The sequence below is a fragment of the Erpetoichthys calabaricus genome, chromosome 1 (genome assembly GCF_900747795.2).
Source record: "Erpetoichthys calabaricus chromosome 1, fErpCal1.3, whole genome shotgun sequence".
NCBI classification, from domain to species: Eukaryota; Metazoa; Chordata; class Cladistia; order Polypteriformes; family Polypteridae; genus Erpetoichthys; species Erpetoichthys calabaricus.
The window spans coordinates 285,420,309-285,434,236 of NC_041394.2; the positions used below are offsets into that span (position 1 = coordinate 285,420,309).

General features: G+C 33.9%; 1 protein-coding gene across 1 annotated transcript in view; it reads left to right on the forward strand.

The window, feature by feature from the left end:
• The window catches only part of si:ch73-62b13.1 (Carbohydrate sulfotransferase 1-like), a 40,044-nt gene extending 37,160 nt beyond the window's left edge, over positions 1–2,884 (forward strand). The window contains exon 3 of the mRNA XM_028816016.2: positions 1,464–2,884. Within this exon, the coding sequence (XP_028671849.2) occupies positions 1,464–2,587 (1,124 nt within the window). The 3' untranslated portion in view covers positions 2,588–2,884. The remainder of the gene's footprint in view (positions 1–1,463) is intronic.
• The last annotated feature ends 11,044 nt before the right edge of the window (positions 2,885–13,928 follow it).

A 13,928-nucleotide genomic window follows, 5' to 3' on the forward strand; every position in this document is an offset into this window, starting at 1 on the left:
ATTTCATATTATAATCAAGAAAAAAAAATGACTGCAGTATACAAAGGCACATATTTATTAAGTAGTAAAAACCTGCACCATTAAACATTCGGAGTATCATTAGGTTTTTGAAGTATTTTTATCATGTATTAAAAATTAATTTTATTGACTTATTTTGTATAGCAACTTACTTCATTTTATATCTCTGGCAGAATAGGGAGGCAGTAACCACACAACAGTCTCATTGATACAATACCAGTACAGAAGAATAATCTATGTGAACTCCACATTAGTTGTGCAGTGACCAGACTGTACTTTAACCTCAGATCTTTATGATTGCAAGGCAGCACTATTTACTCTACCACCATGGTCTTCAGCAACAAAACCATTGATCATAAGATTACAATTTTATAGCAAGAACTATTAGAGGCATTATAATGTTACTCAGAGTATCTTGCAGGATTAAAGTATAAGAGGGAAAAGAAACAGAAGAAAAATTTCAGCACAGGATCAATCAAGAGATATTTTTTAAGGCAACTGAATAAAGCTTGGAAACAGGCTGATATTCAGTAGTACAAAAGAATATGTTTCAGTAATCCTTACTATCATCAGTTGAGTGTAGTGAATTGCATTTATGAAGAGTTAAAAACAAGAACAGAGTGAAGAGCGGAGTGTTGAGCCTTGAAGGAAAAGTGATGATTGAGGACTCCTAATAGAGAAAAGCACCAGAAGGAATGAGCCACAAGGTTGAGTGACTGTTCATCAGTTGTGCTATAGTTATGGATTCGGGATTTTGAGAAGACTGCACTGAAAGGTATCATTTTCCTCACAGGTATAAGGGTGTTAAGCACTGTACATAGTCTCATCTGTTAGAAATTATATACTGGATAGAAAACCACCACAGTTAAACCAGATAACATGTAAAGCATGTACCGCATTTAGTTCTTGCCAGCACTCTTTCAGCAGCATTTATACCCTATTCTTCATGCAGTAAAATCAGTGAGATTATGAAGATGTCATGAAGTTTTTTAGCTAAGACACAAAGATAATAAAGAGCATTTTGGAAGCGTCTTAACAATTTTGCAGTGACATTTCATTACTTTGTCATGCTTTCAGTATTCTTAAATGCAGTTTGCAGTGCAACTGCACCATTTTTCCAACAGGTTAATATGTCCATCAGTTGAAATCATTGTCCATTGAGCAAGGCATCCATCATATCATAGTTCTGCTTTTACCAACTATAAGTTTCCCTCTTCAGAGACCTGAAATTACAATCTTGCACTTAATAATAATTAGAGACTTAATAAGTAATGGAATATTACTTTACCCCAGGAGGCTGTTCTTCTTCTTGTTCAGTGCAGGTTGTTAGGTTTGGCTTACTTATGGCTTATTTATATTTAACTCAATGCAAATAGCAGTTTTGTCTTTAACATATATGTCACTTAATATCTGTGTCAATAATCAGTTATCTTTTTGCACTTTAGAATATCAGTGGAAAGTATTTTGTGATGATGGACACCAGACTCCAGAGTCATTTCATTCTCCTTCAAGGAAACATATCGTCTTATTTGCAACAACAAGGAGTGGTTCATCCTTCACAGGGCAGCTGTTTAACCAACACCCAGACATTTTCTATTTGTTTGAGCCACTGTACCATGTTCAACAAGCATTCACCAACTCAAGTGCCAGACTTCGTAAAATCTTAGATCGCCGTGCCCTTCTGGGAGCCTATAGAGACTTGCTACACAATCTCTACAACTGTGATTTTTATTTCTTGGAGACTTACATTAAACCAGAACCCAAAGATCATGCCACAGCTTCATTTTTCAGGAGAGGATCAAGCAGTGCCTTATGCTCTCCACCAGTGTGTGAAGAAAGTCATGACAAGCTTGAGCCAGAAGAAATATGGTGCTTTAAAAACTGCCGTACACTCAACCTCACTTTGGCCACTACAGCATGTCAGGGCCGGAGTCATATGGCCATTAAAACAGTCAGGATTCCAGAAATTAAGGACTTGAAGATTCTTTCAGAAGATCCCAGACTAAATCTAAAGATTGTGCATCTAGTGCGAGACCCAAGAGGAATTTTGGCATCAAGGATGACTGCATTCATGGACCAGTTTAGGGCTTGGAAGATTTGGAATGCTACTGGTAGGAGACCACATTATATAGACCTTTCTCAAATAACCAGGACTTGTACAGATCTGTCTGATTCAGTAGAAACTGGTTTTAGCAAGCCTGCTTGGCTAAAGGGGAAATATATGCTGATTAGGTATGAAGACTTGGCAAAGGAGCCTGTGCAGAAAGCCAAAGAAATTTATAAGTTCATTGGCCTGGGCATGGATCCCAAAGTGCATACATGGATATTACAAAACACAAATGGAAGCAATAATGCAGAAGGGAATTACAAATTTACGACTACAAGAAATTCAAAAGCAACAGCAGAAAGCTGGAGACTAAATCTGGCATTTGATATTGTGCAAACAGTACAGCGCCTGTGCAATACCACATTGTCTCAACTTGGATATAAAAGCGTGGGCTCAATAGATGATCTGAGGAATATGTCCAATAGTTTGGTTGAACCAAGAACATTCATTCCATTTTTATGACGTTTTGATTCAGCATGGTATTTTGAAATCACAAATGTAATAAAAAAAGATTAACCAGAATTATCATGGTATGTTATATGGTGTTAATTACCCATTGCAGAAGAGGTGATATTACTCCGTTGCAGGAATTCCCACCAATGCATTATTCAGGGATAGAATATTACAAGCTGTTTCAAAAAAGAAATGCAAGATCTTAAAATAAACTCATCAAGGGTGATGATTATGTGGTCCATTAAATAATAACTGTGACAGTAGAATAATACTAAACATGATTTTGAATTCTAAAGGCTTTTTTGAGTGGTCTTTTAGGCAATAAAACAATGACATACCAGGTAATTTTCATGAAGATAAATACTGTTTTGTAATACTACAAAACAATTTTTTTAATTAAAGAAGTAGTAAATGTATAACTTTATAAAAACAGAGACTATTTTATACTTTTTGGTATAATTGTGTGTTTTGGATGATGGAGGATTTTGGCTTTTTTTTAAGATTTTTACAATATTATGATAGAATATTACATTGTGTCTAAGTGTGTATAGACTTTGTTTCCTTTCTATATTGCATGATCCGTGTTGAAACACACAATCATGAAAGGTTATATTTCCTACGACAAATTCCCTGGGGTAGATGTTTCCAATCCATAGATCGTATATGTTCTTGTCATTGTAAGAAAATTACCAGCCGCAGTAGCTGCCAGCTACCATTTTTTAAGATACAGTATATCAAAGTTACCCAAGAGTTTTCCAGCCTTGCAACCTTAAAACCTAACAACCTATCTTATTCAATAATTTTATTCTCTGACTTTTAAAAGATTTACGATAAATATAACAGAGGACAGTGAAAATGTTGGTCAGTATGAGAAAAAGTAAGGTTATATCAACCGGTGTTAATTCATATATAAAAATTGATGATGGAGAAATAAATTAAGAAATCGTCTAGTAAAGGATAATAAAATTATACTGACAATGCATTGACAAAATGAAGATGAACAGAGAAACCAATAGCATTTTAGTGTAGCTGTAAAGGATGGAGCATCAAGAAAGCTTTTGAGGCCAGTTTGCTTACCGTAGATTATTACCTATCAATTTGTGATGAAATCAAAGGAACTGCAAACTAAAACCAACTACATTCAAGCTGAAGCTAAAACATTTTTAACAGCAAAAGAAGAAAATACTCAGTAGAGATGATCCAGAAGCTTGGGTGAATACCAACAGAGAAGATGCTGAAAGGAAAGTTGAAAATGATAAGAGTTTGTCGCTATTAATGAAGCCTAATCAGATACGCTAGGGTTACCAGCTCATGACGGACAAAATCTAAAAATCTGACTTTCTGTGGTCATTAAAGATCCCCAGGCAACCTTTGTAAAGCGTAGGGTGTATTCTCCGGTCTCTAATTGGCTGTCTCTCTCACCACTTCATCATCTAATAGCTCATGTTTGGTGAGCGTATTAGTGCAAAAATGACTGCCGTCACATCAACCAGGTGAATGCTATATATTAGTGGTGGCTGAAGTGGCTCCCCATTCACTGAAGTTGAGTATTGAGAAAAGCGCTATATAAATGTAAACATTATTATTATTAATAAAGTTATAAAACATTTAAAATATAAAGAAAGGAAAATTGTGCAGAGGGAAAAGAAGATTTAAAATTATTCCATTTTTAAAAGTAAACAGCTTTAAGCAGTTCATTAAAAAAATCTGCACTGTACAAAAATTTATGATGTGCTTTAGAGCTTTACTTTTTAAATATAAATATATGTCAACATACAATAGTTCATAGAAATTGCTATATTTTATAACTTAATTGTCAGGTGACTAATAATTTGTTCCATATACTTACCAAAACCTGATCATAAATGTAGACAATCACTATTTACTGAAACTGGAAGCGTTTAATACTTTTATTGTAAATGCAAAAATGTTTATTATGGTACCAATATGTCAATGGGCAAATTAAATACATTTTTCAAAGCTAATTAATTGCTTACAAAGAATACTAGGCAGTTGAAAATGTGATATGATCTTCTCTAACAGGTCTGTGTGTCTGCTTCATGGAATGGAAAAGTGGATCTAGATATTTCGCACAAAACCAAATGAGAATGCACTGATTTAACTGATTATATGAATGATATTGGTGGCCAGTGCTAATACGTTACCTCAAGTATTCTCTGCATGGCACCTGAGTGCTTTGATAATACCTCAGTTGAAATTAATACAGAAATCTCTGGGACAGACAAACTGTTTTTACCCTTGCAGGATTGACATGTTCTATGTAGAGGATGCAAGTAAAAGCAAGAGGACTTAAGTAAGTGCTAACACTAACACACTAGTGACAACGTTTTGTTTTACAGACACTACCGTTTTTGAGTATTTTGTTAATGACAATGGTGAGCCTACTGTTGATGAAAGATATGACCCATGATGTCAGTTTTGTGCTAGTATATAAACTGCAGATATTATATTATATTATATTATATTATATTATATTATATTATATTATATTATACATCCTGTAATATAAGCAAGTTCTGTAAAGTTAGGGGTGGCTAAAACACTTATGACTTTACTTGTGAGGAGTATTTTAAAATCAGTTGTCACTTCATTTGAAAGCTAGTAAGGTGATTTTAGCACTGGTGTTACATTGTTATACTTCTTTGTTCCAGTGATGATTCTTGTCAGCATGTTTACATAAATCTCTCAAACAATGTGACTGTAAAGAAACAGGTTATGAGTATTTAAGACAACTTAATCATCAAGCTTTTCAAGATTATGCAACCAAAGAAAACTTAATTTTATAATATTTTAAGATGAAGAAAAAAGGCTTTAGAAAAAACAAAATGTGACATCTGAAGGTTCGATCAGGGTTAAAGATAACATTTCTGATAAATGTAAGCCTTCTGAGTTACAAGAATTCTGCATTGCCTTACTATTTACAGAGCTGCTACGAAAAATAAAACTTTTTTATTGTTTTTCTCTGAATTTAAACAAATAATTATCATAGATGCACTGTTTGACATCAATAAAGCAGATCCTTGATGATGTAAGTGAAGAAGTATTGATTTAATTGACATACAGCTGAGCATCATCAACATATGAGTGAAACTTATTATTGTGTTTGTGAATGACATCTCCTAGTGGCAACATATTTGACAGGGTTGAGGGGGTTCTGTCTTCAGACTTATTTACATACTGAAAATGATTTGATACTCTAGAATTGAGGGTTATTAAAATTTTCAACTGTTAATCTGTGAAAGTAACCAGAATCTCATAAAAACCTTCATAATAATCTTTAATCCTTTCAGCCCATATAGACTGATAAATGTTTTACTTTGATGATCTCTGTTTACAATTTCATTTACAGCTTTCTAATTTAAGACAATGTTTGCTTTACTAATACATACAATAAACAAATGCAATTAATCAATAAACCTCCTCCCACTTTTTGAATGTGTTAAATCAAATCAGGATCATGGTAGTCTTGCAACTCCTTGGCGCTGTCTTTGTGGTGTTCTTTGCTGGGAGTTCGTGAAGGTTATTTGGATCTTTGTGTCTTCAGCTTTTTTTTTGCCTTTTAGTTTTTTTTCATATTGCTTTTTACTATTTTTAGTAGCGAGTGTTGCTTTCAATTTGATGTAAGCTAGAATTAGGGCTAATTTCTGTTTCATAGTGCTTTTTTTTTTGTAGGTAAACTAAAGTTGTGTTTTTTCTTTGGCACTTAATAATTAGGTAACTATTTAAACATTGCAGTGCAGTCTTCTTTCGTGAATATATAAATACATACATAAATATTCCAAAAAAATAAGTGCACTTTGTGAAAGATAAAATCTATCCATAAATAAATAAATCAGTACAGGGGTTAATGTAATAGTTATAATATTATAGTAAAGGAGATTAACTCCATCACCAATCCACCGCATTGGCTCACACTCCTGTTCCTCTCTCTCTCCTCATCTCTCTCAAGATCTCCCATTTCTTTTTTTTTCTGTTCTTTCTTTCTAAATCCACTCTCAATCCTTCCATTCCACTCCAACTTCTTTTATACCTTTTTGTGTGAAGGTGCTTTACTTAACAACCTGCAAAGTGTTAATGAGGAACAAATGAGCCAATCATGCTTTCACTTTAAGAAGTATTCAGCTAGCTTCCCCAAAGAAGACCCCGTGGTTGCATAGCTTTATAGCGGAGCACACCCACAGTTACAGGCCTGAGCTGCACTGTTTTTTTAAAAAAACTTGCAATGCCATGGACTTTTAACACACACTACAAAAATATTGAGAATTGAAGCTCTAAAGAGTCAGAAAATTTAATAGGAATAAGACTAAGAGACTGTGATACACATAACAAATACATTCCATTCCCCAACATAAAAAACAGCTATAGACAACCTCTCATAAGATAACACTAAAGATAATACTCTCATTTTCATTACTGTGGTATATATGCTTTTCATTCTACCTAATATAGTGCACATCATTTAACTATGGAAAGCAATTTTATGCAGTAAAATTCACATAAAGAGCCTATAATTTAGATTTTGGTACAAGTGAGAGTGGGTTAAAATTACTGCCTTACAGGTTCAAATGATAGGGCAATAAAGATGGGGTAGCAATCTGTCACATTTTCATGGTGGAAAAAATATAATTAATGATTCTTCACAGAAGTAAACTTTCCTGAAAGTAGACATATATATATATATATATATATATATATATATATATATATATCAGTCATTATCTGAGATATGTGTTTAGCACCTTTGAAACCTATCATCCATGTTCTAGGTTAATTTCTTGGCATGGTCATTGTCTATGTGCTGTTTACATATTCTCCACGCTTTCATGTGGGTTATGTCTGTGTTCTTGTCTTTTTTCTTACATGCAAAAAATATTTGTCCTGCAGTAATTTGACATATTTTAATAAGTGAGGCTATGACAGAGGAGTGCGTTTTGCGTTAAAACAGAGTCTCCTCCATAGTTGTTTCTGCCTTGTGCCCAACACATCAGGGGTAGGCGTTGGACCTTTGGATGAATATATGGATAATGGCTGTATAAACTCCGGCTCTCCTATGATCATGAACTGGATTAAGTGGTATGTATGTACAGTGTGTATTTTCTGTTCTATGTTATGTTTGTTCTATGTTATAGTTATTCTTATGTTACCGTTATACTGGTAAGATTTATTGTAGTTATTGATATACAGTACAAGGATCATGACAATTTGAATGTAGTGGTGTCATATTTTTACAAACAGTGGATCTAAAATTGTTATTTCAAATACACTCTGATGGATTTAAATGTTCCTTTTAAAATTATCTCCATAAATGTCATTTAACAAATATTCTCACTGGTTAAGTATGGACTATACTGCAATTCTGCAGCTGATGTCTCACTAATCTAACGTCTCCTCCACCCCTAACATTCATACTCCATCAATATTGCTTGCACTTTACATGATTTTTGGCAGGTAGTAAAGAACTATATTATTTTCTCACATTAACACCAAAGGAAATTGTGCATTGGTTATGTATTGATTATGTATTGTATTGGTTTGTTTTTTTTAAGATGCAAACACAACTTTTGGTAGTTTAACATGTTTCTGTTGAAAAATAAAATCTTTTTGTGATCAACCACCTTACAAATATTTTTCTGATAATTCTAATTTGTTTTCTGTTACTCCACAAATAATGAAAACTATTTTCAAAATCAAAAGTATAAACATTCATTTTAGGGAATAGCTTTATTTGAGAGTCAACCCTAATCATTTACTGGCTCACCATCTATGCCAGAGTGACACATTTTGATTGGTATCACAGATATTAAAGTTTCAATTAAGCCTGTGATTCCTCCTGCTTTGGCTTAAGACAACTAACCTTTCACTAGCTTCCTGTGACTCCATCTTATGAAGCCCCAGGGAACACAATATATGGAAACATTTTTGAATCTTTGGCAAAATTTACCACTTAAAGTAACACAAAATGATCAGCCAATGAATATATAAGATGAGATTTGAAGATGCGCATGGTATTACCATATTGAAATATACCTGTTTCCATGCAACAAAATTCTTAGTGTGGTGCGTTCTACAATTTGCATGAAGTATACCATTAAACATTTTCCATTTGGACACCCATGTCCTAATGGATAAGCATATTTTACAGAAAGTGCTAGCATCAACCTTAGTTATTTCCTTTATGATGTGACTCTCCTCAGTTCAGTTACTTAGGGGCAGGTTGAAAACACAAAGATGCGAGACATAACAAGCATTGGAATTCCAGCTAGGTATACCCTGTTTAATCGCCTCAAGGCAGAGGGAAAAGGGAGTTATTGCAATGCACAAGTAGGTGATGGGAAAAAATCAACAGGTCATTTGTAGCCACTTCACAGTAGATGACCTCTGCTTTTTGGCAGATTCTGTTTCAAACTAAACACAGTGCAGAACTGGAAGAACTTGGATGCCAGGGAGGAACTGACATTATGATTCCTCTGTGGCATCTTCCTTCATTCTGATGGCAGACAAAGAAAGGTAGGTTAGAGAATGTGCATTTCAATTAGTTTTCTATTGAGTTCCTTAGAACAAGATCCAGTAAGACACTCATATCACTATTTGTATGACAAATGACAATTGAAAAGGTCACATTGCTTTTAGAATGGGCACATTATTATTACTAGACAAAGAGCCCGTTTCGACAACGTAAGATGAAACGGGCACGAGTTTGTGTCAGCAGTGTATGAAGAACAAATGATAAGTAATGAAGAAGTTGTTTTGTAATGACTGTAGTCCACTTTACTCATTACTGTACAGGTTTGTACTGTTAGTTGATGAATTTTCCAGGCCTATAGTATAATATTGAATGATGAATGTTCCAGTACAATATGGAATAGTAATAAGTATAAGCACCACAAACCTGATATAGGTGTATTGAATGAATGCGTAATTGAATCAGAATGTGTAATTAGGCCTCGAGCTGTAGTCGAAATTGCCTTTCAGGCCTCTAGAGCTTTAATCGAAGTCGCCTTTCTCTTTGAATTTTTGCGGGCGTAAATTCGCCGCCTGCTGCGATGTTGCGCTTGGATGTTGGTCTTGTAAGGTTTTTCAGGCAGCTGCGCAGAAGGCGACTGTGCATTCGGCTTCGGACGTGCGCAGAAGGCGACTACGCATTCGGCTTCGGACGGACGTGAGTGAGTGAGGAGGCAGGTGAATTATGTATTAAGATTATTATTAAAGACTAATAGCAATGGGTACATAAAACTTATGTTAAAAGAAGGATGCATTAACACCTATTATGACATACTTGTGCCTAGTATTAGTATAAATATTAATGAATATTGACATAAAGAAAACAGCTTCTGTAAAACTACTGCATCTAGTCAGAAGAAGGGCTTGAAAAGATCAAGTAAAACATATACTGTGAATGAAATCAAAATACATGCTAATATGTTGTTTGATTAAATTAAGATGCCCATGCAAGCACCGAAGTGCCCTAGTTAAAGAAATATAGGAGGTAATATTTATCATACTTTGCTTAAATATTATGCAATCTGTAAAATAAGAGACAAAATGTTAAAGTATTCTAGTCCCAGATGGGAAAATCCTCATTTATTAATCTTGGTTTGGTTGACTTGTTCTAAAGCGCACCACTGGAAATCTGTCAGAAGGTAAACACAGGGAAAACAATTCTCAAAAGGCCTGAAGAAAATCCTAGTGTAGCCAAGACCACCAGCTTTTTTACCTAGTCAAATAAAGCCCATTGTTGTGTGCAGTGGTAGCCCTACTGTCTCACAGTAAGGAGATCATGGGTTTGTGTCCCAGGCAAGTGCTTTGAGTAGTGAGAAAAGTGCTATATAAATATAATGAATTATTATTATTATTATTATTGTTAATTGGTTACTGTATAAATGTTTATACAAAAATATATATAGTTACAATTTGTTACAAGTTGCCCACATAATAATTTTATTTACCTCATTTTAGTTTCCATAAAAAATAGGTACAAGGATGTAGTTTTTAGTATCTGAGAACCTTCTGTGAGAGATAATATCCCACACATGTATTAGACATACATTAGCCTATTGGGTCCTAGATCTGTCTATCTGACCCCAGTTTGCGAGGCTGAAAGACTGTGTCTCTGATATGAATGTGAGCAACACTGGGGCACCACAAAGAACAGTCTTGTCTCCTTTTCTCTTCACTCTGTACACACCAAGTCATGTCAAATGCACAAATTATGGGATGTATCAGGCATTAACTATGCCTAGTTAATGGTTTCCTTTTTTAGTAAATTTCTTTCTTTTTATTCATTCTGGTGTGTGTGTCTGTGCATATCTATCTATCTATCTATCTATCTATCTATCTATCTATCTATCTATCTATCTATCTATCTATCTATCTATCTATTTCAGCTTGAAAAGACAAATGGATATCTGAGCAACAAAGAAACCTGTTATACCATGTTTGGATTATAAATGATTCTTTTTAGGATCCCTATATGTAAGAAACAACACTCATAGCTGGGGAAAAAGAATATTTCAAAATACCAAAAAAATCCTAACAAATGTTTTCTACAGTGACTATATTTTCCTAATCCAAACAATTTTTCTTCTGTTGGAGATAAATTTGTAACTGCAAACCAGGCCAGAAGTTCATAAATAAAAGGGCATTCAACCATGCATCAATACCATAACACTGTTCAAAAGTCGTAGGCTAAAATACATAGCAAATGATATCTTCACCTTAGGTTTTAAATTCAAATCCCACACACTTTTTTTTTTGTGTTGAATCTACAGTCTTGGACAACATGGAAATCCATGATGCTGACCTATATAATCTACACTATATATATAAAATCCTAAGTCTAAAAGTGCAACGATTTTATGTGACGTTTTTATGTCACGTTTTTTGTCACACTTTAAATCAGACTTATTTTAAAACCTACATATATATGTTTGGTATCATTCTTTATTGAACTTTAATGTGATGTTGTTAGATTTTCAGATTCTTATTCCGTTTTTAAATTATAAACTAAAAAATATCAAGAACTCACGTCCCACGAGATGAGACTTTGTGCCAATAGATTTAACCACGCCCGGGGCCATAAATAAAAGACAAAGTGTAGGACAGCTGCTGTACAGGCTTTTAAATGTTTGAAGCGCCGCACGAGATGCAGATCATGCGGCTCGGCGGCAGCAGCAGCAATCCAGCAGCTGATCGAGCAAAGAGGAAGTAAAAAAAAAACTATAGTATTTGTTTCCCATTGTATCACCGTTTAAGAGGGGGTTTCGGTTTCCTTGGGGTGTGTTCAGCCCACCTCTTCACAACGCAAGTGGCAGACTCGCGAAGTGGCTGGCCCATAGCGCAGGGCGGGGGGGGGGGAGGTTGGCAAGTGAAGCGAGCAGGAGGCGAATTCCCTGGTAGTATATAATAAAAGCAGGATTTTCCTTCATTTTTGTGTCATATGTCATAACACATGAGAAATTCACAAACATTTTGCTATTGGTGCATCAGTAATTGTAAAGACAGTGTTTTGAGTGCATTGGAAGGCTGTGAAGAAAATGGAAAGAACCCTCAACTGGGTTGGCAGTGTTCCTGCACCAGGGAGCGAAGCGTGAGGGCACCAAACTGCAAGATCAGATGTCAGTGAGTTCATCTCTTTTTTCATGTTCTTGAGAGTTGCACCACAGAATTAACTGAAAAAAGAATTTGGCTGAGACTACACCAAAAATTCAGTTATTAATCTGACTCCATTACTACAGGGAGGGAAAAGCTTGGATAATCTGCAGTTCATATTATAAAATGTGTTGCCTTTACATTTATGCTATACACATTATCTTTGTTACTCTGACAAGTACCAGTATAATTTCCAACCAATTAATTTCTACGAAAAGTTAAGTTATTTTCTAATATTATGTGATTGCTCTTTTGTTTTTATTGCCCAAGCCTTTGCTTAAGTTACACGTACTGTGTAAAATAATACAAGAAAATGAAAGTGAGTTTACTTAAGTTACTATAGTTGTGTAAAGTTCCTAATACTTAACTAAATCTATTACATTCTCTTTAAAAGATTACATTTTTTTTATTTTTTTATGACTTCTATGACTGATGCATGTGTAATGAAGAAGGGGCCTGAGTTGCCTCGAAAGCTTGCATATTGTAATCTTTTTAGTTTGCCAATAAAAGATGCCATTTTGCTTGACTTATCATTACATCCATAATGGCTAACATGGTACCAAGGTTATTATAGTTTTGCCTTTTTATATTAGTTTTTATTTCTATATATATATTTTTTTTACCTTACTTGGAAATTCAGTTTAGTTTTAGTTTTCCTTCATTGTATATTTTTAGTTTTAATTCAGCTTTTATTTTACAAAGACATTTCTATTTTATTTTTATACAGTATATATTAGTTTCAGTTTTAGTTTTCAGAATTATGGTACAGGAAAGAGCTACTATGGAGTTTAGTTTTTGTGTCACAATGAGACAGAACTATACACTTAACGGGTTTGGATATAAGTTTAATGTTAGTGGAAGCTTATTACACGACATAGTATACTATTTGGTTTTGTTTTTGTCTGATAAAAACAAGCATAATCAAAAACAGGTACTGAGTATGAAAAATTTTACACAATTTTATAATTGAGCGTAAAGAAAGGCGGCACGTAAATCGCTTTCTATTCCACAGGCTTTACATACGTATTCAGCTTGCACTATCACCGCAAATGTTGTGTGAACACCCGCCAATCACTGGATGAATATGTGCGGGCGGCTCATGGTGGATGACTTTCAGTTTTAGAATTAAAAGTTATAAGGGTTAACAACTAAGAGGAAGAATATTCATTCAAAAATGAAAACTAAAATTATTTTTAGTAAATTATTATTTTATTTCAGTTAGTCTTTCCAACTACTTTAATAGTTTTGTTGAGTTTTAGTTTTTCATTTCGGTTTTGTTAATTATTTTATTTCAGTTTAGAAAATGTTTTGTTAATAATAGTTTCAGTTTTGATTTTATTTTAAGTTAACTATAATAACCTTGCATGGTACACCACCCTAGTACTGCAGAAATCTTCATAAGTTACTTATGTCTCTATAACACTGTGATGTTGCTATTCTTACAAATATATAATACAATAGATCATTAATGAAGTAAAATAAAATATAAAGATGTTCATTTGAAAATAAAAACAGTTTTTTCATTTAATTAAGCCACATATTTTTGAGATTATCATTACTTAACCTGATACAAATTCCATTTCCAATAGTTTCAAATATTTTTGCTTATCAATTAAAACAGAATTAAAAATAAGTAGAGTAAAACATGAATTTGGTAAATTAATGGTGACTGGGATAGTCC